Source organism: Cervus canadensis, chromosome 6 (assembly GCF_019320065.1).
Source record: "Cervus canadensis isolate Bull #8, Minnesota chromosome 6, ASM1932006v1, whole genome shotgun sequence".
Lineage (NCBI taxonomy): Eukaryota > Metazoa > Chordata > Mammalia > Artiodactyla > Cervidae > Cervus > Cervus canadensis.
The window spans coordinates 42,445,803-42,473,631 of record NC_057391.1 but is presented as its reverse complement, the minus strand read 5'-3'; the positions used below and the strand labels follow the sequence as shown (position 1 = coordinate 42,473,631).

General features: G+C 48.2%; 1 protein-coding gene across 2 annotated transcripts; it reads right to left on the bottom strand.

Moving 5' to 3' along the window:
* On the bottom strand, nt 1–27,680 carry DAPK2 (death associated protein kinase 2). 2 transcript variants are annotated; one of them, XM_043471712.1, is made up of 8 exons: nt 27,545–27,680; nt 21,443–21,491; nt 20,730–20,756; nt 18,000–18,152; nt 16,904–16,949; nt 3,653–3,742; nt 3,449–3,532; nt 1–694 (listed from the first exon to the last, which is right to left on the bottom strand). In XM_043471712.1, the coding sequence occupies exons 1-8, from the start codon at nt 27,660–27,662 to the stop codon at nt 614–616; spliced, it is 648 nt and encodes a 215-aa protein (XP_043327647.1). In that variant the 5' UTR covers nt 27,663–27,680; the 3' UTR covers nt 1–613. The 2 variants fall into 2 exon arrangements, with proteins under 2 accessions (XP_043327647.1, XP_043327646.1); XM_043471711.1 differs by lacking the exons at nt 1–694; nt 3,449–3,532; nt 3,653–3,742 and adding an exon at nt 5,332–15,328.
* Between the last annotated feature and the right edge of the window lie 149 nt (nt 27,681–27,829).

The following is a 27,829-nucleotide window of genomic DNA, read 5'->3' as shown; positions in this document are numbered from 1 at the left end:
TCTGAGCATCAGGTAAACAAGAAGTTTAATAAAAGTGAAAAAAATGACAACACAGTGCGCTGCCAATGGGCTGCTTTAGGAGGTTTGATAAGTTGGCCGGCATGCCACGCTGACTCCATGTGGGTTCTGGGAGGTCACAGTATTGGTCCCTCACACCCCAACATTCACTCTGTATCTTCTGCCCACGGGTGAGGTGTCTGTCTTCCTGGTATCATTTTTGACCAGGCTGGTTCTGAACTCCCTCATCCTGCAAGGAAAGCTGCCCAAATCTGACCTTTACCCATGATGATGGTGATGATAGTCATCTACATCATTTTCTTAGGGTCACATCCCATCCCAGGTTCTGAGGTGGGCAGACAGGTGAAAGCCCATTTTATGGAGAATTAAGGGCTTTGGGAATGTTGGAGTCTCCTCCATAGGAGATAGCCACAGCTCCCAGGATCTCCTGGATCCCCCACAAATCCCTCTGAATCCTGCATGCCCATTCTTTCTTGCAAAGTGCTCAGGGTTGCAGAATGCTCAGGTGCGGGTGACAAGCGGGGTCCAAGAGTCTGCAGAGAAAGGAGCCTTGCTGGGCCTGGGCTTCCCTGGTGGCCACCTAGAGCCTGGTCAGTTAGGAGATACTGCTCCTCCTCCGGGGGCGGAGGGCTTTCCTTTTGGCGATGTCCTCCTCCGTGTCACTCTCACAATTCCTCTGGGAAAAAAAGAAAAAAAGAGAGAGACCCAGAGCAAGAAGGTCAGAAGATGCCAAAACTGGGGTCATGCTGGGCAACCTGGGCTGATGCACCTGAGTCAGGAGCCTGTAAACCAGGGAGGTGGACATGGAGGGCAAGCCTGTTGCTCTGTCCAGAGACCAGGGGTGGAAGAGATAGGGATGGGGAGGTCCCTGAAGCAGGGCCAGGCCAACTGCCTGGAGGCCGCCTTTCCAGGAGGAAGGAAAGCAGGCAGAGCCTCTAGGGGAAGTCAGGCACCAGAAGAGGCCAAATGATAATCATGAAAATTATATCTGGTGTCCTTTGTGGCTGCCACATAATTAAGACCACATGGCTAGTTGGTTAGTGGATGGGTCTCCTGACCTCGCCTAGAGAGAATGAAAGAGGGCTAGCAGGACCTCCCCAGGCTCTGACGGCCATCTCACCCCCTCTGCTTTGACTGGCTTAGGCTGCACCTTTAGCCAGTCCTGCAATGTAGTCTTTCCGGGCCAACGGCTTCTGTGCTCCTTTTTTATGAAAGGGAAAAAGAGTAAAGCAGATTCTATCAGCTCCTTCATAGCTAAGCCAGAGCAGAGGCAGCCACCCTGGAAGTCACCGTGCCTTTTTCATTCATTCCATATGCATCTACTTAAATAATTAAAACTACTGAAAGAAGTATTAATTGAGAAAGACTTATGCAAATCATAGAAAAATCTGTTGTCAGATGTACAGTTTTATTTATTTTTATTTTTTTAAAGCTTTTCTTTTTGTATTTTTTTTCCCCCTATTTTTTGGCCACAACTTGTGGCATGCGTGAACTTAATTCCCTGACTGGGGGTCGAATCCATGCCCCCTGCAGTGGAAGCATGGAGTCTTAACCACTGGACTAACAGAGAAGTCCTCAGATTTTAAATTTTAATGCTTCCTAAACAAAAGGATGTGTCTATTTTTCTTCTTCTTTCCTTTTTTTTTTTTTTTTTAAAGGAAAATGTGTTTTGGAAAGCTGTATAATAGATGTCTGGGACCCATTTCTTTTCTACTTAGAGGGTGAGCCATTGGGTTGATATCAGGTGCTGTGTGTTTGAGTAAAAAGAGAACTAGTTTAAACATTCACACATAAACAAAAATTAGGAAAGAATTTTACATTCTTTTCAATTACTCTCTGTTCCTCTTTCCCAGTGGCCAGCATTGTATCAGGCCAACTCAGCCTGAGAGGTGTGCCCGCTGTCAGCCGTGTGCCTACTCAGGGTCCCCTCTCTTTCCCTTGGCCTGAACCAGCTCAAAATTCAAGGTCAAGATCAACTTTAGCCAAATACATCCTGGACCTAGCCTGGCTGTAACAATAAAAATAACTCAAGCTCTGCTGAATTGCAACTTCTTAGCATGAGTCAGAGCCAAACAATAAAAAAGTAAGCTGGGTGACAATCTGCTTGTGATTAACAGGGATTCTCAGAAGGAGCAAGTCCAGTCCCCCTCCCCACTTCTTTTTTAACATTAAGAACTCTATGTATTTGGAAATTAAATGTCCACTTTTAAATGATGGTTGTATCAAACAAGGAAAATTAGAAAATATTTATAACAGAATAAAAATGAAAAGAGAATTTATCACAATTTGTTGCATGCAGTTGAAGCTGTTCCAGTCCCCTTTTATAGCAGATGAGGAAGGTGGCCAGAGAAGGAACACAGCTTGGCCAAAGCCCACAGTTTATGGGTCTCTAAGCCATAAGTCCTCCAGTTCCCCAAGCTCAAGAAGAACTCGGGCTGGTGGGGGGCACACAGGGGCAGTGCCAAGACCTGGGATGTAGCCTAAGTGCTGTGTGCCCCGAGGCTGCCCAGGGCTGACAGGCAGGCTGCTGCCTTACGGCCTCTTCCTGAGTAGGGAGTCACCTTCTCTCCTGACCTGGGCCATTCGAGAGGCTGTCTCCACACTTGGTAAGCTGTGAGGAGGGTCTGTCAGGGACCCTTGATCAGCCACAATACTAACACTGCACTCGGTAGCACCAGCACTGCACTTGAGAGTCTACAAGAGGATTTTAAACAGTACTAGCTGCTAATAAGTATCGAGCACTTAAAATGCCAGGCTCTAAGAATATGTCATCATTTAATCCTCATGACTGCCCTATGAGGTAAGAACTATTGCTAACCCCTTTTTACAAATGATTTCATTTAGCACAGAGAGGTTAAGTCATTTCCTGAAGGTCACACAGCTAGTAAGTGGCAGATTTGAATCCTGGCAGTCTGGCTCTAGAGGCCATGCTTTTGACATTATAAGTCTCCCATTTTAAATGCACATAACGTTGCAACAGGCTAATCAAATATATCATCTAAATATTATTAATGGTAATCTAAGGCAAAGCAGAAGTGGAAAAATTGGCAAATGAATGTAAAGCTCTCATTCTAAAGCAGATCCCTGGATTATCAGGAACTGACTTTGGATTGCCCGCCCGTGATAGTCTCATTGTGCAGAGTTCCCGCAGCACCAACAGGCTACAGGTCCTCCGGGGAAGCCGGGGCTTTGGAGTGGCAGCAAAGTCCCTCCAAAAGCCCATTAGGAAAGGATTCAAGATCCTCCAGAGGCTCATGCACCGCCCCGCTTGGAGCACCCTTCTTCCTGCACCACCCCAGTGGTCGCCCATGAACACAGCCTCTGCTGATCACACGGTGCAGAGCCTGCTGGAAGCAGTTAAGCCCCACCTGCTCCCCACACCCTTTCCCAGATCAAGGCTACACCCTCAGAGAGCACTGTGTTTACCCACCAGGTCCTCGTTCGGCCTCAGGTGCACCTTCTTCATCAGGGATCGGGTGAGGTGGTTACACAAGGAGACAATGCTGAAGGAGAGCTGAGGGAGGGAGCAGAGGGGAATTGCCAGGTGAGAAAGTGCATAGAGAGCCTGGAGGGGTCTGGAAGGAACCAGGAACCCATCTCAGCCCCCTGCGCCCACCCCTCAACCCTGACCCACCTTCCACCGCCTGCGGACATACTGCTTCTTGAAGTTCTCCAGATTGACCGCAGACTCCCTGCGTATCAGGGCTTGCTGGCTGTTCACTGGCTGGGAGACAAAGCAGAGAGCATGGTGGCTGACACTGGGCTTCAGACAGCAGCTAAACCCCTGACCAATTGCCACCCTCAGCCTGGCCCTGGGACCTGCCTGCTGGACACGACACACAGAAGGACTTCACACTAAGGGCAAGGGCTCCAGATGAATCTCAGCTGTTCCGGAGATGCCCAGGGCGCCCCTGAGCTGTTATTACCACAGCCAGACGGGCACACTGGCTGGACTGGAGGCTTGCCCCCCACAAAGGGAAAGAGCAGGAGGCAGGGGTCCCTCTGGGGAAGGTTCATTGTACGGCAGTCCAGGACACCACCGTGCACTGGGTCAGTTCTGGGCTTAGCAAAATGGATGCCTTGCTAGCAGATGGGGCATTAGTACTCCACTTAAAAATAAATGGGAGGAAATAGGGGCTTTGATGGGGGTCGAGAGGAGATGGGATGTGTAGTTTCTTTCACTGTCTGGCAGTCAAGGCTCAGCTTAAGCTCTGACTTTTCCAAGAAAGCTGGCATGGCTTCTCTGAGTCTCATTTTTCCCATCTGTAATATGGGGATGATGAATAACATTGTGTCACAGGGTTATTTAGGATTAAATGACTGTGAGATGTGAAGTGCCTCGCTTAGAGTTGCTCAGTAAATAGTAATAAATTACTGATAGCCTTCCTGTCTTCTCCATTCCATCGTTATAAAAATTATTTTATTTCAAAAATAGCTTTATTTTGATATAAGAAAGAAAGTGAAGTCACTCAGTCATGTCCAACTCTTTGTGACCTCATGGACTGTAGACTGCCAGGTTCCTCCGTTCATGGGATTTTCCAGGCAAGAGTACTAGAGTCAATTGATATTAAAAAGTGGGCATATTTAATGGACTCCAGTTTAAGGAGCTCATTCCCTCGTGAATTCCTGCCTCTTCATAAACAAGGTTTTCCTAATTCAAGAATTCAAGAGATGAGTTTCAGGGGTTCTATGAACCTCCTGAAATGATCTGCAGATTTTAGTGCATAAACTTGTACATGGATGTTCATAGCAGCATCATTTATAACAGACAAAAAGTGGAAACAACCTAAATGTGCATCAGCTGATGCGTGGACAAAAAAAAAATGTGGTCTACCCAGGTTGTTGTTTTAGTCGCTGAGTTGTGTCTGACTCTTTAGTGATCCCATGGACTGTAGCCCATCAGGCTCCTCTGTCTATGGGATTTTCCAGGCAAGAATACTGGAGTGGGTAGCCATTCCCTTCTCCAGGGGATCCTCCCAACCCAGGGATCACACCTGTGTCTCCTGCACTGGCAGGCAGGTTCTACCATTGAGCCACCAGGGAAGCCCACTCTATCCATACAATGGAAGAACTAAATGGAAAATCCATTCATGAAAAGAACAAAGTACTAATACATACTGCAACATGAATAAACCTTCAAAACAATATAGTAAGTGAAAGATGCCAGACACAGGAGGCCACATTTGTATAATTCTAATCACATAAACAAGCCTGCTGTGCTGCAGTCCATGCAGTCACAAACAGTTGGACACGACTGAGTGAATGAACTGAACTGAATCACATAAAAGGCCCCAAGTATCCAGAATAGGCAAATCCACAGAGACAGGAAGTAGATTAGTAGTTGCCAGGGCTGGAGAGAGGGGAGAATGGAGAAAGACTATGAAAGGTTATAAAGTTTCTTTCTAGGGTGATGAAAATGTCCTGGAATTAGATAGAGATGATGGTTGTATAACCTTGTGAATACACTAACAAGCACTGAATTGTATACTTTCAAGTAGTGAATTTTATAGTATGTGAATTATATCTCAATTTTTAAAAACTTAGTGTATAGGTACAGACATATTTTTCCTCTGAGAAGAGTCAATAGCTTTGATTGATTCTTAAAGGACTCCGTGACCTCAAGAATATGAACCACCCAGGGTCATCCATAAGGTCCCATCCAGTTCTATTTTTTCTCTCTGCTCTGACAGCCTCCTCAAAGCAGTGCCTCCTTTTGCACCTCAGTGACCTCAGTGAGTGAGGCCGCTCAGGGATTCCTGATGCTGGTCTTGTCTCCTAACCACACTGTGAGCACACCTCCATGCCTGTTTATTTGTCATCATGGCACCAGATGTCCGTGGAAGCCGGTGCATATGGCTGGTGCACACTGCTCTGGTCCTGACATTTTCTGGCAGGAGGCTCTTTCCATGTTCACCCAACGTCCCTCCTCCAGGAAGGCCTCTGTGTGTTTCAAAGCCCCATTCAATTATGACCTCTTCCAAGATAACTTCCAAGAAACAATGTCTCTCCCAACATGACCCAAACACATGTGTGCTCCTTTATTATACACAGCACCTCTCTCGGTCAGCTCCGCAGTACAGTCATCTCCCACTGGTGGCCAATAACAGGAATGATTTTCTTCATGTCTATCAGTGTTTCCTTACCCCCCACTCCTGATCCAGAGCTTAATAAGGTGGGTGTGGAAGCACTGTATGGGTCAACTGTTTCCCTGAGCTGCAGCAGAATCAAATCAGAACCAAGTCCCAGGACCTGGGACCTACTGACTCCCACCAACAAGAGGCCCAGGCACCTGGGTCCACTCAGCTGTGAGACCGCGGAAGCGCGTCATGACACCCTGACTCCCCACAGCTCTGCCTGGGGGGCCAGTGAGGTGAGACATGGAGTCCTGGGGAGGTCAGCAAGCATGGAGGAGAGTTCATGCCACCTGACACAGAGGGGAGACGAGAGAGCCAGAGGCTTACTCACCATCCCAAACTGGGACACAGTGGTTTGGTCCAAAGAATACAGGAAGGAAGAGAGGAGGGAAAGGAGGGAGTCAGAGAGGAGAGAGAAGGGAAAAGGATGGGGGTGCTGAGGGCACCATCAGCTCATATCCTGCTCTCTCAACTCTCTCCTTCACTGTCTCTTCCCCCTCGCAAACCCAGCCCTGGGGTTAGGTCCTCCCTGCAAGAGAGCGGTGAAGGAGGGCAGAGGACAAACTGGTCTGTTCTGATCCTGCTTTTTCCTGGCATCAAAGCCTTCCAGCAGCTTCCAGGCACTCTCAAAAGAACCCAACAAACTCACCAAGAACCCCAAGGCCTGTATCATCTGGGTCTTTCTCTCATTTGATTTTCTCCCCATCTCCTTCCTATCCCTGTGGCTTTCATTGCACGGGTCTGCTTGCTAGTCCAGGAACCCCAGGTCTCAGGATCTTACTGTATATACTTTGTCATTTCATTCAGGTGTGTGCCCCAGTGTCACCTCCTCAGGGTCACCCTATATAAAATAGCACATTGGTTGCCCTATGCAACTCTCTGTGCCTCTGCCCTAGTTCCTCACAGGACCTATCGCTACCTGACCTTTTATTCTATATTTATTCAGTTGTTGTTAATCCCCCTGCTCTGTATCTCCCAGCAACTAGTATCTCCTTCCCAAGGTCACTGGCATCCTGCCACCCCACAGAACATTTCTACCTCTAACTTCACAAGTATCTGCTATTCACCTTCCAGTCTAATCCTGGCAGGGAACACTCTTCCACTCGGAGAGTTTGATGAGCTGGAATCAGTGGACCCTGGGACCAAAGGGACCCCTTCTTGTCTACTTATTGATTGGTTCCCTTGCCAGGAGAGAGTTAGTTAAACCCCATGGTTGGAAGGTCGACATGCAGGCCAGGGGAATCCCGTTAGTGAGAACCCCACCTTCCAACTGGTCCAGCAGTGTCAGTCACTAAGCAGAGATGCCCAACTGCAACATCACATGGGACCATTCCCACAGGCTGCTCCTGGGAGGTGATGCAGTCACTTCAAGGACCCTGTCTGTGTTCTACACAAAACAGCATGAACTCCAAGGAAGAGTATATAAACCTGTCAGGCTGGCCTTTCCCAATCAATGGGTCTTGTTGGTTGCTAAGAGGCTCACCAAACACGGACACTGTCTCTAGGTCTTGAAGTCAGAGAGATGTAAATTCTGCAGTGACACAAGTGCCAGAAGGAATGTGACACCAACGCGTTGGATTAAATGAGGGTGTGAGGGGAGATGGAGTCTGTTCCACCTTCTCCTGACCCTCCCCTTTCTGCAGACGAAGTCTTTCAGCCTTGTGGTCCTTCAGTGACACCAGTGTGGGCAGTTTTGACTAGGCTCCTAGGAGTATGTTTAGTGTCACAGAAAAATGTTGAGAAGGGAGAAAAGAAGACAGAACTCTGTGGCTAAAGTCAGGTTTTGTTTATGCGGACACAGATGTCTCTGAAAAAGTCCTTCAGGGAGCCGTTTTACAGAGGGAAGTAAGTCAGAAAGAGAAAAACAATTATTTTATATTAATGCATATATATGGAATCTAGAAAAAGGGTACTGATGAACCTATTTGCAGGGCAGTAGTAGAGACAGAGATGTAGAAAATGGTCTTGTGTACATGGATGGTGGGGGCAAGAACAGGGTGAAATAAACTGAGAGAATATAATTTTAAATATATACATTAACTGGAGTAGGAAATGGCAACCCACTCTAGTATTCTTGCCTGGGAAATCTTATAGACACAGGAGCCTGGCGGGACCCCTTTGTGTCCATGGGGTCACAAAGAGTCGGACACGACTAAGCACATACAACCAACCTCCTCCAACCATAATCATTACTGTGTGTAATATAGATAGCTAATGGGAAGCTGCTGTATACACAGAGAGCTCAACCTGGTGCTCTATGATGACCTAGAGGCGTGGGAATAGGGGTGGGGTGGGAGGGAGGCTCAAGAGGGAGGGGCTATATGTACACTTATGGCTGATTCACATTGTTGTAAGCAGAAGTCAACACATTATAAAGCAATTATCCTCCAGTTTAAAAAAGTGTCTGTTGTGGCGAGCTAGGCCAGCACCAACATCCACAGAGCAGGGAGATGAAGCAGCAGCCACCCTTCCAGGCATAAAGACCAGAATCCTGGTTTTCCAGCCTCCTCTAGAAACTGCCAACAGATTGCAACTTTTCAAACCTCCATCTGAGTCACTCCTTCAGCCCCATCCTCCACTGAAAGCCACGGACACCTGAGCACCCACTTTCTTGGTTCGCCCAGGACGATCACTCTGGGCCTTGCTCCTTCCTCTCCCTCTGTAGCTGGCTCCTTGCTCTGTAGGTGGCATCTCCATCTCTCCCTTTTGCTGATTGTTTTGCTGGCTGGAGCCCTGCTGGCCTTACCTCTCTGTTTACCCAGGAAAGGAGGCCTGAGTCTGCCTCCCTGTGGCTGAGTGGGGGGAGCTTCAGCGAGGCTGCGTGCCCGCAGGTTGTCCCGCTACTGAGCATGCCAATGGAAAGAGGTAAGAATGCCCTTTTCTTTGCCTGACCCGGCCTTACTTTTCTGAGTCAGGTCTCGGCATGCATACGCTCTTCCTTTTCACCTTCTCTCCGGGACATTCAGTTTTCTGAGCAACTTTCTCATTCCCAGGAAAAGCTTCAAAAACTCTCCCTCTTATACTGAAGACAAGAGACTTGAGAGACATTATATCCAACTGCCATGTGTGGACTGCGTTTGGATCCTGATTTGAATTGAGTACAGCAGGAGAAGAGTGGGGGCAAGTCAGTTTGGCTTGTGCATACAGATGGCGATAAGTAATTATTCTTGATTTTGTCAGGTGCAATCATGATGCAGTGGTCATGGTAAAAAGAAACGCCTTATAAGAGATTCCTGCTGGAGAATTTATGAGTTAAGTGAGTCTGAAGTTTGCTTTAAAATACTTTGAAGCTGGGTAATAGATATATGGAATTCACTCAGCCATTCTTAACACTTCCATGCAAGGTTTGAAAATCCCCCATGATGAAAAGCTAAAAACACAAACTCTCTTTCTTTTGAATCTCTATAATCTCCTTTGATTTCCATTTAACAGCTCTAGGTTCCAGACCACAATCTGAGCTCATCCCATCCCTCCAAGTTCTGCCTAGTACCTTCCCCACAAGGTTATAGAGGGAGGGGAGTGTTGGCGGAAGACACCTCCCACCCGCCGAGAATGTTTCTGCCCTCTGCCACCTCCTTTCGAGAATGTTAAGCGCTTTATTCATATCCAATTCTTTTGTGACCCTATGGATTGTAGCCCACCCATGGGCCTCCTCTGTCCATGGGATTCTGCAGGCAAGAATACTGGAATGGGTTGCCATGCCCTCCTCCAGGGGATCTTCCCCACCCAGGGATCGAACCTTGATCTCTTATGTCTCCTGCATTGGCAGGCGGGTTCTTTACCATGAGCGCCACCTGGGAAACCCCTGCCATCTCCTTACCTTTCCTCAGAATTCATCTCCCTACTGTTTTCCGGAATATTAGGTACCTGTTTTATTACTCACCACGGTCTTTCTCACTTGCAGTTGGTTGGGGCCCTACCTGTCCCAGACACTGAGTCTTTTATTCAAGGGTTGTCTTGTCCTTATCTGTCACCTCCCTCCAGAGCCAGGACATAATCAGTGTTTATTCATAGAACTGACTGCTTCCACTCCTCAAATATGCCCACTGCTGGATCTCCTCTCCAGGGCAAAGAATCTTCTCCACAGGCCAAGAGTTTTCACAGACAAAGGAGAAAAGGCCATTCAGTTCCACAGACGTGTACAGAGGCTGACAGCAGGCGTGACAGCTGAGCACACAGCCAGCTCTCCCTGGCATGGGACCACCGCGCTGCCTGGAGGAGTGATGTGGAGAGCCACCGCCTTCATAGTCACCTGGAGAGGTGGGTGGGTGGTGTGGGGAGAGGAGTTCACGGAGGAGACTCTGGCTTCTCCCACCATTATGACTCTGCTCCCTCCCTTCGCTACCATCATCCTGATTCTGCAGAAGCATGGATCACCATCACACCATCTCCACCCTTCCCAACACAAAGCTGGGTGACTGTGTGCCTCATGCGTCTGCCCCAGAGCAGGACAGACTGCTGCCTTCCCCAGGTGCCAACTCTCTAGCCTCTTGGGAACCGCTGTTCAGGAAGATGTTACAGGCTCACCCTGCCCTCTCTGCGATGGCATCAGCAGAGAGCACAGAAGCTGACCTCTCATTCACAGCCTGGTGAATGAAAAGATCTTCTGTGATGGCACACAGGCTGGCCCACAGGGCGGCAACCCCCACCAGGCCTTTGTCTGTCTAGATGCCAATGAAACACCCCATCCTGCCCCATCGGCCCTGCTCTGCCCTGTTCTTGAAGTCACTGTTAAAATGCCATCTGTGGGCATGTGGAGGGGAGTCAAGCAGGTCCTCTGGCTGGGCATTCCGCCAGCCTCCTTGGACTCCCCTTGGCATCAGGTTCTGCTGCCAAAGGGTGATGGGCGTTGGACTAGCCAGGGGGCAAGGGAAGGTCATGGTCCCCTCTGACTTCCCTGAAAGACTTGGAGGGCAGTTTTCAGTTCACTTCACTTTGTCTTTGGAAACCCTTAAATAAAAGAGTCTGTTCATAAAACATCTAAATGACAAGCTATTACCCCCAACTGGACATGAACATGGAGAGGACGACTGTACTACAGTGAAGAAATCCACTTATGATTCCTTCTCCAGTCAGCTCCGGGACTGACTGGCCAGCAGACTATAGTCAAACCCTGTCTTGTAAAATGCTGTAAAAGAAGGCTGTCAGATGGCTCACCCCTGAGAATCTCCAGGACAGACAGCGTGTAGCTGATGCTAGGATTCTAAAATAACCACTTCTCCCTTTCTTTTCCCAGTCTCCCTAATTCAAATCATCATCCACAGCTTATTCCTTTATTGCATTTTATTTCGACCCTCACAAGAGAGTTTGCCCTGAGTTGCTCAATCAGGGGCTTCCTTGCCTTAGGAAACCTGTTGACTTGGCCAAGTTAAAGAGTTAGTCACTCAGTCATGTCTGACCCTTTGTGCTCCCATGGACAGTAGCCCACCAGACCCCTCTGTCCATGGGATTCTCCAGGCAAGAATATTAGAGTAGGTAGCCATTCCTTTCTCCAGAGAATCTTCCCAACCCAGGGATCGAACCCAGGTCTTCTGCATTGTAGCTGGATTCTTTAACACCTGAGCCACCAGGAAAGCCCTTGACTTGGTTGACCTGGCCAAAGGGACCATTAATTTTTGCAGTGTCTTATGCCAAACGATTATATCCTGTCCTGTGACAGGGCAGAAAAGTTCTTGGAGAGATTGTAGGTGGGCTGTTTGTATCAATTCTCCCAGACAGGGCATAGGAAACAGGGCTTTGCCATCTTTCATTGATTCCAAGATACACATTTTTGGATCTCTGAAATCAGAACTTATCTCTCAAACAATGGCATCGTATCTTTACTGTGGGTCTGAAGTGAATGCAGGTACTCCAGGAGATGACCACACTGCTTCTGCCAGCCATCAGCACCACTCAGCCTCAGACTGTTTAACATTAGATTTTTTGCTTGAGGTTCTTTTGGATTCCACTAATTGCGTAAATGCAGAAAGGAGTCCTGTCTGAATACCACCAGCCTGGGGCTCCTGTTCTCAGGGGAGGATTTTTCCACCCCTCTACCCAGCGTCAGGGCCTCCTGGGTGGCTCAGAGGGTAAAAAATCCACCTGCAATGCGGGAGATCTGGGTTTAGTCCCTGGGTCGAGAAGATCCTTTGGAGAAGAGAATGGCTACCCACTCCAGTATTCTTGCCTGGTGAATTCCATGGACAGAGGAGCCTGGCGAGCTACAGTCCCTGGGGTTGCGAAGAGTTGGATGTGACTGAGCGACTGAGCGACCCAGTGTCAAGCCTGATGCACACATTTCCTTGCCTTCCCCTCCTACCTGGTGGCTTTATTTCTCACCTCCCCTCTCAATGAGGGTGTCCCAGCTTTGTATTTGGGGTTTTCTCTTGGACTTCCCATCTTGGGCTTCTTTTCAAATTTATTTTGGGGTCATAAAATAATGATGCATCTTACATTTGATGAAAATATGGTTTCTTCTACTTGATGAAATCTGTTTGTTACAAATATTATATATAATATTTGAAGTGATCCAGCATGTAATAGAAAAGGAGGTAGGATTTTAAAGACATGGTTTCATGGGGTCATTCTAAACCACACCCCATCCGTGCTGTTCCCTGGGCAGCCCCACCCCTGCCAGGACATCGGGCTGCTGACTGCTGGGCACCCATTTCAGTCCCATGACCGTTGGGATGGAGACAGAGCTCTTCAGTACGGCAAAGCCCTGCTGGTCCTGCTTTCTTTCCAGCCACATCCACATCATACTCCTCTTCTCTCCCCTCCAGCTTTCTTTCTGCCTGAGCTATTTCAGCTCTCAGGCCCCCTCCCAGCACAGAGCCCTGGCATGACAGTTTTGTGGAGAAAACTACCTTCTCCCTGGTTTGCTTCGCTGATCTCAGCTCTAGAGTCACCACCTCAGGGACACCCTTTCTGACTAGGTCACCCCCCATTGCAGGCTCCTGCAGTGCTGCAATCTTCTCATAGCATCTGTCCCAGCTGCAGTTCTACCTCTGCAGAATGTTCTAGATCAACGTGGAGTCCTTCACTGCAAACTCCATGAAGGCAGGAAACACACCTGTTTTCACTCAACATTGTATTCCTGGGGACAGGACAAGTGCCCAGCAGTTGACAGGTGTTGAACAATTCTTTGTAAGTGGATAGATGGATGTGTCTGGGTTGAACCTGCCCCACAGCAGAGCGAACCCCTGGGGCCTGGGGCAGCTAGGGGAAGGAAGCAGAAGACCCCATCGGAAGGCTTCTACTTTTGCCACTACTGTGACCTTGGGAAAACAACACCCTCTCTGTTTCCTCAGCACCAAATTCAGAATAACACCTACCCTTCCTCTCTGACAAGGGGGTTTGTGAGTCTGTGAAGGCACCTTGGAACGATACTATCTGTTCTGTCACCCCCAAGTCTCTAGCACGGCGCTGGGCCCACTCTCCACACTCTGCCTCTGTGAGCTGGTTGGCTGTCTCCTCCTCTGAGAAGAGGGAGATGAGATGATCCAGTCTTTAGGGAGGGGCGCACACAGCCTGCGGTCAGGAAGGAACCACTGGGCCTCATGCTTCCCAGTCTTAATGTCCACCCTCTTCAGACCTTAGGGACATGAGAAAAGGGTCTTCATTCCCAACAGAAGGCTGGAGCCATGAGCCACAGGAGGGAAGGTGGAGAAGGGCAAGAAGCTGCTCCTTCCCTCCTATTCCACAGGCTGATCTTCAGACAGGGAAGGGCTGGATGGGAACAATAAACTGCCTGCCTTCTAGAGACACACTTCTTAGGACAGTCAGTTGGAGGTTATGAGGCTTCCACATTACCTGGCAAAATATATGAAGTTGCTTATTTTACCTCTGGGATCTGCACTTTAATATTAAAGTGCATTTTTACATCAACAGCTATCTGTTCCTATATAACTCATCTTAGACTCAGGCATTCTGGATTTGTGTTTCATCTGTATCAGCTAGCTGTGAATGATCCTGAGTAAGCCATTTCCCCTGGAGGTCAGTTTCCTCATCAGTTACATGGAAATAACAGTAACAACAACAATAATACCACCTGCCTTCCCGTCTCACAGAGTTTTTTTTTAAGGATCACAAACACAAATGCTTGGTAAGTTGTCAATGTAAATGAAAAGTAATCTTTTCTCTGTGAATTTAAAATTCTGCCATCAGCAGCAGGAAAGCAACAAGCTGACGGACTATTAGCCCTAGTTAACTCAAATGGTACCCAAGACCTGCAGTCCATAAAGCGGGAAGTGAGATGTGAACAAGTCCATTATCACAAATCAGTTACTAAGTGTCTCCCCAGGACCAGCTGTCTCCCTCTGGAGAAGGGAATGCTGAGGGGTATTCAACAGCAATTGTTTTAACAGTCTGGCTGCCTGGCCAGTCACCCTCCCAACAAACCAGGCAGGTGAGAGGAGGCACAGAATGGACAACTAGCTAGTCCCTCCATGGTTCTGGATTCTGGGAGGAGGTGGAAGGCTATGCTACAGACACACACCCCTGCAGAATTTGAGTCAATGCCTGGCGGGGCAGTTGGGAGCAGGCTTCAGCAAACCATCCAGGATGCATTAGTGACCCGAGGCTGGTGCTCAGAGCTTCAAGCCGGCCAAGACTTCCTCACTGCATGATCTGTTGAGCAGCTCCCCAAGGGACTCACTGGCGTCCCGACAGAACACGGAACCTGGGCTGTCCACGCTCCCGCTCTCCAGCTGGAAGCCGCCCACCAGTTCCTGGAGCCACTGGAGGTCTGTTGAGAGCTCCTGCCTCAGGGTCTCAAACTGCGTCTGCAGGTGGTCCAGCTTCCTGGCTGCGGCCCCGAGGCGGGACCCTGTGGCCCGGATGTCCTCTCGTAGGAGCTTCTTCGAGGACTTCACCTTGCGGAACTCGTACCTGAGCTGAGACAGGTCGTGCCGGGCTCTCTCGCTCTCCTCCCGGTACCAAGCCTCCTTCTCATTGTAGATGGAGATCAGGGTCTCCACGTCGTCCTGGATGGTGTCATGGGCCCCTGTCAGGGCCCGGCAGCCCTGCTCCACCTGAGCCACGTCCTCGACTACACGGGCAAAGCGCTCGAAGTTGACATAGGTGTTGTTGGGGGGCATGCTTGAGTGGCATTTGAGGGTGTACTCTCTCAGGCGCTTGGTCTTCAGCTGGTTGGGCTCTGCCTTGTGCTGTTCTGGGGCTCTGATCTCTCCTTTGGACTGGTGGGTGTTTAGATAGAAGGGCCAGAGTTAATCTGATGTCTGCTCCAAGGTGCAGGAGGAAGGCACTCGAGCTGTCTCTGCATTCACCACATGCGCCAGGCCACGGGAGGACCAGGGTGGGATGAGTACCCCCACAGACCATCAGAAAGGTCGAGGAGGACGGGGTGCTGCCTGCACACACATTCCAGGGCAGGGTGGTCCATGGTCATTAGAGAGGGTCTCTGCACACATAGCATTTAAGGGTACTCTCACAGTCAAGCAGGTTACAGCCAGGATTCTGCAAGCATCCATTCCAGAGCAGAAGCGTGCAAGGCCATGGCCAATGGGGGAAGCTGGGGCTTCTCTCCATCAGGGCCTGTGGGCTCCCTGGGCCTCAGCAACACTTAACATGCTGAGCAAAGAGGCAGCATACCAGACTCCCCAGCTCTGCACTCAAACCTAGAAGGCCCTCAGCCTTCCTCTTCCTCCACTGAGTCAATGAACCCGGCCTTCTCCAGGGCACTCTGGCCCTCTCTGCTCTCCCATCTCCTGTGGACCCCTGCCCGTTCTCATCTGCACCCTCAGATCACCCTCGCCCCTCTCCCACTTAACAATTTCAGTGAAAGGGAGGTCTGTTGACGTTCCTGGAAGGGCACATCTCATCCATCAGCAGAACCAGGGTCAGAATCCTGCTCCCCTGATTCCCATCCTGCCAAAGCACTTATCACCTGCACTTTCCTGAGACCAGTCTGAACACCCAGCAGCCAGAAGCCCAGTTACAAAGTGGGTTAGGCAGGAAGTCACTTTTGTGCCCCACTCTCCCCAGAGAGAACAGAACTACCCTAAGGGGTGACTGCCTCTCTCCCAGCAGGCCTCCAGCTGGGCAGCCCATTCTCTGAGGTCACCAGGTGCCTAAGGAAGCCACTGACTGGTTTGAGTCATCCTTAACTCAGAGCTTTAAAAGTCAGAAACAAGGAGCCCTGGTTACAAATCTGAGGTTTTCAACTGTTGCTGATCCCTCTCTATAGCTGAGGAGTCCTGATTTCTTTTTTGAGAATAACTGTGACGTGTCTTCTGACAGGGGCTTCCCAGGTGGCGCCAGTGGTACAGAACCCGTCTGCCAATGCAGGAGATGTAACAGACGCAGGTTCTATCTCTGGGTCAGGAAATCCCCTGGAGGAGGGCATGGCAACCCACTCCAGTTTTCTTGCCTGGATAATCCCACGGGCAGAGAAGCCTGGCAGGCTACAGTCCACAGGGTTGCAAAAAGTTGGACACAATTGACGCGACTTAGCATGCACACGAGTCTTCTGACAAAGAACAGTTTGTAAGATCACCCAAAGAGCAAAGATTTCAATTGAGGTTTGTGAAAGTTTCTTTTCATAAGTCGCCTGAACATATGACATAGAAACTTAAACTCGCAGACCTATTTGAACAAGCCCAGACCCTTGGAGACCCCCAACTAGCTTTCATCTGTGCTTAGTAGTCAGTGTTTCAAGCAAAGGCCTTGCCACAGGTCCCCTGCATTTGGCCCAGGCATCCCTGGCGACAAAGCAGGAATCTGCTTGCTGAAACTCATCACCATGTGCTTACCGTGATCCAGGGGTGACTGAGAGCCTCTTGGATCGTGAGCCGCTTCCTAAATGAAGATCAGAAAACAGTGATGATCCATGAGAAGCTGAGAGCAGGAGTCTCCATTCTCACTCTTCTCAGACCTGCTTTTTGGCATCCTTCAACCACTGCCATCAAACTAGAATCATAAGGAATGCAGAGGTGGATGGGGGACTGGCTACATCTCCTGCACACTAGAGAAAGCAGTCCAGGCAGACCTCTCAATAAAATGATCTTATATAAACCCTCATCTTTGGTCCCAGGGTTGCAGGGCCCAACCCCACACTATTGGAGAGTCCTAAATGCTCTCCATTGTGAAAACTTTGGTCTCTGTTTTCCTGTTTGCCTTCCAGATCTCTTCTCTGCCCTTCCCTGCCCTGTACCCAGGTGGGGCAATCCTTCCTACCATTGCCCTTCAACAGCGAAACCAGGCACTGCACTTTAGAGGACCCCACTCTATGTCTCTCTGAAGTCTACGGGATCAAGAGGACATGGCCTTCCAGAATGTGAGGACCTTGCCCCCACCTCAGCTCATCCATCCTCTGGGCACCAGCACCCTCCAACTCCCTGCCCACCTCCTTTGATCACACACCCATGGGGCTTACCCTGAGCCCTAAGGAAGGGGTGGCATTAGCAGGTCTCCTATTTTCCCACTGTTCTGACCCCTCTGGGCTGGACACCCTCCCCACTCCCATCCTGAATCGTCTTGAAAACCCTGCCCCTTTCCTTTAATGAATTCTAGTTCCAGGTACCTTTGAGACAAACTGCAAAAACTAAAGAGCTCTAAAAAAATCCAGGCTGACTTACACACACACACACACACACACACACACACACACACACACACACACACGGTTATTTGCATTTCAGCAGGAAAAGAAATGAGAAAGACTTGAGTAAACAAGATGCAAGCCAAGTCTTGGCCAGTTCACACTCCTCAGCACCTGCCCAGATCAGACTGCAATGGTCGATGACAGCCTGTGGCAAAGCAGGGACAGGCTGGCATGCCTGTCGGAGAAGTGGCAGGAGAGAGTCAGGACCTGAGAAGCCAGTGCCCTTCTCTTCTCTGTCCTCTTACCGGGTCTCTTTAACCAGAAGCTTCCGAATGAAGTCCTTGGCCAGCTCGCTGGTCTGGCTGAAGAATTCCTCATCAAAGTCGTAACTCACTGCTGTGATATTTGCCAGCGTTTCCTGCTTCGTGTCTCCCAGAAAGGGGGATGCTCCACTGAGGCTGGGCACAGAGAGGGAATGTGTGATTGTAGGAAAGGAGACGGAAGTGGGGGTGATGGATTCAGGGACCTGGACTCGTACGGCTGCATGGGGATAGGAGGCTCCCCACAATCGTTTGGCGGAGGGGGGCGGGGCCAGTCAACAGCTTTTCAAATGAGTCCAATTCAATACATTTAATGGACTACCTACTAAGGACCTGCAAGAGAGAACTGTGTCTTCAAGGGACTTGAAAGAGGAGGGGAGAGAAACAGAGACTTGCTCTTCATAATCTCCAGTAGAACGCAGAATAAAATAAATTACAAAGGGCTGGAGGAGCACAGGACAGAGGGGAGGCCCAGTGCAGGCCTCATGGGAGAGCTGACATTTGCATCAGTTTTGTCCTGAAGAATGAAGAGGTTGTCAGCAGTCAGAGAAGGAGATGGAAGGTCTTCTAGGCTAACGAGCATCCTGAGCAAAGCCTGACAAGTGCGGCAATAGATGGGCCATTAGGGGCTAGAGGGGTGTATGAGGTTCCCTGCAGGGTTTGTCAAGAAGGTGTCAGGAACTTCCATGGTGGTCCAGTGGCTAAGATTCTGTGCTCCCAATGAAAGGGGCTTGGGTTCGATCCCTGGTCAGGGAACTAGATACCACATGCTGCAACTAAGAGTTCCCATGCTGCAGCTAAAGATCCCGCAACAGATGGAAAATCCTCTGTGCCACAACTAAGACCTGGTGCAGCCAAATAAATAAATATATATATATTTTTAATGTGCCATTCAAACAGTGACTCCTGAATCTACTGTCTCCTGCCTAATATTCAAAATATGCCATTGTCCCAGAAGTCCTTGGGCCCTACCCTCCCTCCTGTTTTCTATAGAATCACATCTGAACTTCTCAGCAAGGCATCAAAAGTTGGTCCCCACCACACATTCTGTATTTTCACTGCACTTATCACACTTGCTGTCCCCTTCCTCAGTCAGGATGGCGCTTCCTTTCCTTTCCACCAGGAATGTTCATCTCATTCCTTCCAGCCCAGTTCAAATCAATCTCTCTTTCCTGTCTCCCTCTCTTGCTCCCTCTCTCCCGTTAAACTTTCTGCAGTCCCAGCAAACCAGTGGCTCTCCCATTTGTCTCACAAAGCCACGTTCATACCTAAAGCACAACCTTGGTCCCACTGGGTGAGAGTTAGCAGTCTGGTGTCTCCCTCCCACAAAAGAAGTTTCAGGCAAGCAGGATAGACTCTCCATTTAGTACCCTGAGTGCCTGGCACGGTGTTCACCGAGGATCAGGCTGTCAATAAACTGTATGGAATTCAGTGAGCTACAGGAAGATTGTGTGCCCTAGAGATGCTGGAATTCCTTACTATTTCAATAGGGAAGTCACAGTTCTGAAGATATCAAGGTGTTAACAGCCCATGTCTGAATATCCTGGCTCTAATCTGGAATTATGCAGCAATGCATCAAATTCTCTCTGCGTCAAAATCCTCTATGGCTTTTAAAAAATACGAATGTCCAGATCTTACTCCTAGTGATTCTGATTTCATAGATTTGGAGTGGGGCCTGGGCCTTAGCAGATATTAAAAGGTCTGATGTGAAGAAAAAGAAAAAAAAAAGGTCTGACATGCTGCCTGGGTTGACACCCTCTGTTGCAACTCAGGGGGCAGAAGTGGGGCAGGGGGGGGCGGGCAGCGGCAGGGAGGCGGCATCCACCACATTGAGCAGAGCTCCCAGTCCAAGAGGAGTCAGAGGGAGGGATTACAGGGGTGTTGAGAGAGCTGAGTGTTGGCCTCCCCATCCTTCATCCCCTCTGGCTGTGGGCTGCCTCTTACCCAGAGTGCCATAAAAATAGCGTTTTCTAGGAGTGCTGTGAGCGGAAACAGTTGGGAAGTACTGATGTAAAGAACACCAACTAATCAGCCACGTCTGTGTCTGAGCAGTGCTAGGAAGTTTGCATGTCGGCTTATTTAATCCTCAACACACCCGTGGCAGGAAGTTTATGATTCCTATTTTTCTGATGAGAAAAACAAGCCCAGAGGTTGTTTTTCTGCCCTAGGCCATAGAGATGGAAAGTGACAGTTTCACTACACAATGTAGGAAATCTATGCTTAAGCACTTAATACTTCAGAGTCAAGAAAGAGAGACTCTGGGGAAAAGAGAAGAGACAGCATGTGAGAGGAAAAGGGGTTCTGGGGAAGGGAGAGGAAAGGCAGAGAAAGACAAGGCAGGATCAGGAAGGGCATGGTGACTTGAGGGCTGTCCCAGGTTTCTGAGTGAAAACTGACATTCTCACCGGAAACCTGGGTCCGGGTGAGACCACACGGTGGATCCCGGCCACAGGAGGGATGCAAGCACAAGCATTGCAGAATGGAGGGCTGCAGGCTGCCCTTCCGGGTTCCTGCCCAACCCCAAGGCCAGGCTCACATTACAAAATCGAGCTGAGAGCACTTAGCCTCAGGTTGGCTGTGTGGATCTAACTCATCTGGTCATGGTGGGTGCTCAGGAAATGTCAGTCTGTCTGTCTGCCTGCTTGCCCCTCTCTGATTCCTCCTGCTCCCCCCGGATCTGAGCTGGGTCAGGGCCCCGGGATCAGTCATACTCACAGGATGTAGGTGATGACACCGATGCTCCTGCAAAACAAAGAACAGTCAAGTCAGGGCCGCCTGGCTGTCCTCCCAGACCAGCAAGCGGCTCCCCGTATGGCTCTGAGGGCCCCGTCACGGCAGTCCCCGCACGCTGCCTCAAGCCCCACACTCCTCCCCACCCCACACTTCAGCAGCAGCCTGGGACTTGCTCAGAGTCAACCAGCTCTGGACGTTGAGTCCAAGGACCCACTTACATCTGTGATGACCACCTCTGAGCCTCTTTCGCCTCATAAAATGAGGATAATGATAACTATCTTACAGGACCACTGGGAGGATTTTAGAAAACCAAGTGATCAAGGTGCTCAGCCAACTGTATAGCACAGTTGACATGACACGAGCCCCATCTGTGCAGAGTCAATCACTGTGGTGTGCCCCAGCCCAGCACAGTAGCTGGGATACATGAGGCCCCCAGGGATCACATGGTTGACCAACAGAACGAATTATTGTCACTAGTATCTTTATCATGGCCATGGCAGTCTCAGGGTGAGCCTGTACCTCTAGCTTCCAGCCCCTTGTTCTCTGCCTTGGCCATGTGCTAACTGGCCACATGCCAGGACCCCAGGAGCAGCCAGAGGCTCTTAAAGGTGAGTGTGGAGAAAGAGGTTTTCATCCAGTGGGGATGTCAGCCAGAGCCAGGATCTGGGGCCACCTGGGTGGCCTGTCCCACTTACCACATGTCAGCCTCCAGTCCCAGGGGCTCGTAGTTCACAATTTCTGGAGCTGAAAGAAGCCATGTTGAAGAGTCAGCAGGAGTAAGAAAAGGAGAAGAGATGATCTTAAGGAATTTTAGGGGATTAGATGCCAAATGTCTCCATCCTAAACCCTCTCTAAGGAAAATTAGAGAGGCAGATGGAGATAACCTGGGTCTAAGGATTCTGAGGGAGGAAGTTGCCTGTTATTCTGATAGTGAGGAAGCCAGAAAGCACAAGGGGACCCTGGAAAAGGAAGAGGAGGGTGGGGAGAGGAGGGTGCAGGAGGGGACAGTGGGGCCCACGACAAAGACTGCTTTAGAACTCTCAGCTGGAAACCAGTCAGGCCAGGGCTGGAAGGTGATGGGGGAGAAAAGGAGGCAGAGAGAGAATCCACACTCCTCTGAGGGTGTCTAAAGAGGGCACCTCCCACCTGAGCAGGGGCAGGAGGACATTCTGGTGGCCACTGAGGTGAGGAGCCTGTGATGTCTGAGGGGCATCCAAAAGAAGGTGCCAGGAACAGGCTGGGCACCTGGGGTGGGAGTGAGGTGGGCCAGAGCCATCACCCAGGTCATCACACAGGCGTCATCACACAGGTAGAAACAGGAGCCATGTGCATGCTGCCAGGACCATGAGAAGGTGCAGAGTCTAGGAAAGAAGACTCTACCCAGGAGAGAAGAGAACCAAATGCTGCCTGGAGATCAAGCCCATGGTCCTGGATGGACTGGAAAGCGAGTGTTGAATTTCACACCCACTGCAGTGACCAGAGAGTGCTGAGTGTGGGCTGTGAGATAAGGGTGCAGATGACTCTTGAAAAAAGCTTGGTGATGAAATAGAAAAGAAACAGGGGGCGATAACTAGAAAAGGGAGGATTGAGCCTGTTTAATCACGAATGGGAGACGGTGGAGAGAGGGGAAGGCTAAGTTTGTTTATCTAGAACATTATCAAAACCTCTGCATCTATAGGATAAGCCCACCATCCCACCCTCCCAGATGCAGGGAACCACTCTCCCGGCTTTGCTTTCTTGTTAGCTTCCAAAAAATGATGCCATACTGAATCTCATCTACTGTCAATAGACCTTTTCCCCTCACTCAACTGATGCTTCTAGCATTCACTGAATGTTCACCCATGGTCTTTCATATTCACTGTTATATAATAGTCCACTTTGTGAATACAGACTATCTTCCAGTCACTTCCTTGGTGATCATTTGGATGGTCTGTACTTATTCTTATTATTTTATTGTATTATTATCTTTTATTGAAAAAACATTGCTCTGAGCTCTTCTGTACCTGTCTCCTGAGACACACAAGAAAGGCTTTCACTAGGACAGTGTTATTCAAAGTACAGTCTGCAGGCAAATAATCTGCAGACTGTCACGGGTGCTGACAAGATATGTACAGAAGTTGAGAGTGTGTATTTAGAGGCTCAACTGGTAAAGAACCACCTGCAGTGTGGGAAACCCAGGTTCAATCCCTGGGTTGGGAAGATACCCTGGAGGAGGGCATAGCAACCCACTCCAGTATTCTTGCCTGGACAATCCCATGGCCAGAGGAGCTTGGAGGGCTACAGTCCGTGGGGTCGCAAAGAGTCGGACACGACTGAGCGACTTAGCGCACACACACACACACACACACACACACACAGCAATTTGACATTGCCATGACACTCACACCATGGTCACTTTTCTAGGAATTTATTTGTATTGTATCTTATTGAAGAAGCTGTCCAGGATATACTATTTTCCCCCAAGTTGTTCCTCATAGAGAGTTTGAGAAGCACAACTCACTTTTCAGTGCTCATCTGCTTGATATAAATACATATTCATTTCTGTCCTCCAGGAGCTTTTGTTTTTCCACTTTCATCTGTGTTTTTCTTTCTCGTCTTTTTAAAAAATTGCTTCTTGTTAGTTTTCTTATTGGCTGTTTTTTCTCTAACTTCTATTTTTGTAATGACTACCCCTGAGATTTTACTATGGACATGAAATAAATTCTAACATAAATCAATATTTGGGCCCTCCTCTAACAATACAGTGGAGAAGGAAATGGCAACCCACTCCAGTATTTTTGCCTGGAGAATCCCATGGACAGTGGAGCCTGGCGGGCTACAGTCTGTGGAGTCGCAAAAAGTCAGACACGACTGAGCGACTCACACTCACACACACTAACAATACAAGAATTTTAGAACACTAATTTCAAGTACTCTGTCCTATCTAACATTATTTTCTTCAGTTTCTAGTTCTATCTTTTTTCAACCCCATATTTAAACTTCATCATCATCATCATTATTTAGGAAAGAAATAATTATATTTGCCCAATGTTCACTGATTTCTTTGCTCCTATTACTTCTTGCATTTAGAACTCCGAGTACACCTTTTAGAAGTTCTACTAACAAAGGTCTGTTGGAGGTTGTTTTTATTATTTACCTTTTTTGTTGTTGTTCTTTTTATTTTGTTTTTGCTTTTTTCTTAAAATCTCTTACCTTCATTCTTGAAATACAATTTCTTCACAACTATGGAGTTTTTATTTCTCCCCAGTTCTTTGAATATCATATTCTATTGGACATTTTCATTTTAAGAAGTATGCTGTCAGTCAAATTATTGATTTTTGTTTATTTTTGGTTTTTGTAGGCAATCTGTCTTTTCTCTCTGGTTGATTTTTAAGATCTTTTGTTTGCCTCTGATGCCTTATAGTTTAAGTATAATGTATGGACCTTATAGATATGGACTTCTTTCTGATTGAAATACATTGTCCTTTCTGTATCTGGGGATGCATGTTTTTACATCAGTTCTGAAAATTCTCAGAAGTTTTATTCAGATACTGCCCCTCTATTGTCTTAATTCCCTCCTCCAGGAATCCAAATAGACCTATGTTAAACCTTTTATTTTAACCTTATTTCACTTATCCTCTCTTTAATATTTCTATATCTTTGCCACTGTGTGATAGTCTAGCTAATTTTTTCCAACTCAGACTTCCAATTCTTTAATTCTCTCCTCAGCTGTGTATAATCTGCTGTTTGGCCCATCCACTGAGTTTAAAATTTCAATGAGCGTATGAATTTCTTCAAGTTCTATCTGGTTCGTTTAAAAATTTACCTGGTCATTTTTGAATCTCTTGTTGCTTGCTCATTCTTATGAGTTTACCTGTTATTTCTATATACATTCCATTTATTTTATAGTTAACATCTGATCATTTTAATATCCTACTTCCTTGAACATCTAAATCTTGCTAGTCTCTGATAAATGCTGACATGTGCACTTGCCTTTAGGAGAGATCCTCTTACTGAATATTCTTGCAGCTCACAGCTCCAGCTCTAAGTTCATTTCACTCAATTTTTAGGGTAGGACAGGAGATGCTGAAGGAGTAACTATATTTAAAGATTTATCTTACTTCCTAAGTCCAGAATCACATTAAAAACCATGTTTTTCTCAAGAATCCAATTTTGCAGTGAGAGGACCTTTTGGAAGAAGTTGGCCACCACATTCCCAGAAGCTGACAGTTTTTAACCCTGGTCTCAGGTTAAAATTTCAAAGAATGGTGGGAACAGGGAACAGTGGTTATAACCTGTGTTCAGAGGTCTTGGGAAAAGGAAGTCATCATAATTTGGGCAGGGGCTTAGAGAAACCACCCTATATATCTGTAAAGAGCAAATAAGACCAGTTCGAGGCTGGAGCTGTGTCATACTGGCTCACAAGAGTCAACCGTGTGCATCTCTTCCCAACTCTGAATTCAGTGAAACAGGTTGGTAGCTAGAAACTGGTAAATGCTATAAATTAGGGTTGTATTTTGCTTTGCCCTGAGACCTGACTGTTAGACATTTACCAGTATATCACTGGGAAAAACCCTCCACAGTTTGTCTGGCTCTGCCCATCAATGTCCCACTCACATTGCCAGCCCATGTGAACCCTCTGATCCATCTAGAAAAGACAGTGAACTGTCCCTGATAAACTGGGGTACCTCGGATATGCACCTCCTCCGCCCTGGCTTCTTCCACACCCCACCCCCCTTTAGATTCCCCCCAACCACAACACCAGCACTCTGTCACTCAAGGCCAGGACTGAGCCCACTGACCTCGTGAGAGTGGCTATCTCGCATAACAGTCTTTCAGAGCTGTCTGTATCACTCACTGCACAATTAACCACATCCTCTCTCATGACAACTCTTCCATTACTGCCCTAAATTTCTAGTTGAACCATTTATTATTATTCAACCCTTGGTTTGAACTTAAATAAAACACGCGTTTTTACCACATATGTGAATGGTGGGCAGTAACCGCTATCTGATGCTGAAGCTGAAACTCCAATGCGTTGGCCACCTCATGCAAAGAGTTGACTCATTGGAAAAGACCCTGATGCTGGGAGGGATTGGGGGCAGGAGGAGAAGGGAAGACAGAGGATGAGATGGCTGGATGGCATCACCGACTCAATGGGCATGAGTTTGAGTAAACTCCGGGAATTGGTGATGGACAGGGAGGCCTGGCGTGCTGTGATTCATGGGGTCACGAAGAGTCGGACACAACTGAGAGACTGAACTGAACTGAACTGAACTGAACTGAACTGCTATCTTGGACGAAGTTTGAGACTGTACACCTGTACCCTAGGTTCAAGTTGGTTCTGCCACTAACTCACTCTGTGACCCTGGGTGTGTCATTCTGACTGTGGCTCCTCACCATCCCTGTGTCTCCAGCATCTGACATCTATCATACAGTAGGTAGAGAACAACCACTGGTTGACCTTAACTAAAATCCCCTAGCTCTCCAATTCCATGCCTGTTAAACTAGACCAGATGATGTGAAAAGGTCCCTCTAGCACTCTTGTTTGATGGTTTGATGTCTTGTTTCCACAGCTAAATTGTAAGCCCCTTGAAGGCTCCTTCGAGAGATATCCTGGTATAATGGAAAGAGTATAGGTTTTGGGACTTCCCTAGTGGTCCAGTGTACAGGACTCTGCGCTTCCACTGCAGGGGGCACAGAATCAATCCCTAGTCAGGGAACTAAGATTCCACATGCTGCGCAGTGCAGTAAAAAAAAAAAAAGAGCATAGGCTTTGATGTTGGATGTATCTGTATTTGAATCTCTGCTCTATCGTGTACTGGTTGTTTTACCTTGAATAAGGCACTTGATGGAGAAAATATTTTGAACCTGCTTCCTAGGATTGTATGGGTATTAACTGGACAATGTCTGTATACAGAACACCAGGCCTAGTGCCTGGCACATGGCAAGATTCCCCTGCTGGGGCTTCTGCAGTTTCATTCCCTAGTGGCTGCAGAGTTGGTATATGCGGCCCGAAGCTCCATCATGGTGGATGATTTGGTTCATCTTTGTTTTTGTTTAGACTGTGGTCAGAAGTTTCAGTCCCCAGATTTTGAGGAAACCATGCCCTCCTTCCATCTCTAAGAGCATTTCAACTCCCTGAGCAGTGAGATGGTGGTTCTCAATTCTCACTCCTTTCTCCTCTGCAAAGCTGTTTCTTTATGAACCCCTGACCTGTGGCACAAGTCCTAAAAGGGGGTTTCTGCGGCCTGGGCCAAGGCTGAGAGACACAGAGGGAAGACAGAGCCGCCAGAGCCCTGTTGGAGCTGGGCACTCTGTGCATGAATGAAGGCCAGATGTGTGGGACAGGCAAGTGTGTGGATCTGGCATCTGGCAGATAATTTCCCTTTTCTTTTTTAGGAAATCAAAAGTTACTCCAGAAAAGACTGAGTTTATGGGAATGCAACAGGGTGAGGTAATTTTAAATCTTCACAATCAGCTCGTCTAAGAGCAGGAAGTGGGGCCAGCTCTGGGAAGATTTAACTCTGCAAAGGGCCCTAGCCCCACCTGGCCTCCCACTGCCCCGCTGGTGCTCAACCTTCACCCAGAGGCCAGCAAGACATTTCCTGTGGACAAAGGAGCATGGCAGGTTACGGTCCACAGGGTCGCAAAGAGTCAGACATGACTGAAGCAGCTTGGCACACACGCGCGCACGCACATAAGGCATCATCTCTCAGCCCAGAGGCTACAGCCCCAGACACAGGGTTCGCTCCTGGGATTTCTCTATCTGTTGATCCCAGATTCTCAGCTGGGAGAAAAACAGGCCTAAAACTCACCAACAAATTCTGGTGTCCCAAAAATGTTCTTAAATTCAACTCCATCTTCTATTTCATGAGCCAGGCCAAAGTCAATCAGCTTGATGTGTGGAATGGGAATATTCTTGTCCAACAACATAATGTTTTCTGGCTGGGGAACAAAAAAAAAACATGAAGAAAAGGGGATAAAAGAAAAGATGGTAATTAAAGCCCTATTTTATGTTTTTGCTCTGGGTTTAAGGTGGGGTTTAGTCTTCTTTTTTAGGAGACCAAAACAGCACAAACCCTTTCTTATTCCTGTGTCCT

Coding starts and splice junctions, on each gene's coding strand:
- DAPK2 (XM_043471711.1), bottom strand. CDS start 27,662: ATGTTGTTGGACAAGAATATTCCCATTCCACACATCAAGCTGATTGAC. Junction 18,153..20,729: donor GGTGTCATCACCTACATCCT/GTGAGTATGACT, acceptor CTCTGTGCCCAG/CCTCAGTGGAGCATCCCCCT. Junction 15,329..16,903: donor TCAGTCACCCCTGGATCACG/GTAAGCACATGG, acceptor AACACCCACCAG/TCCAAAGGAGAGATCAGAGC.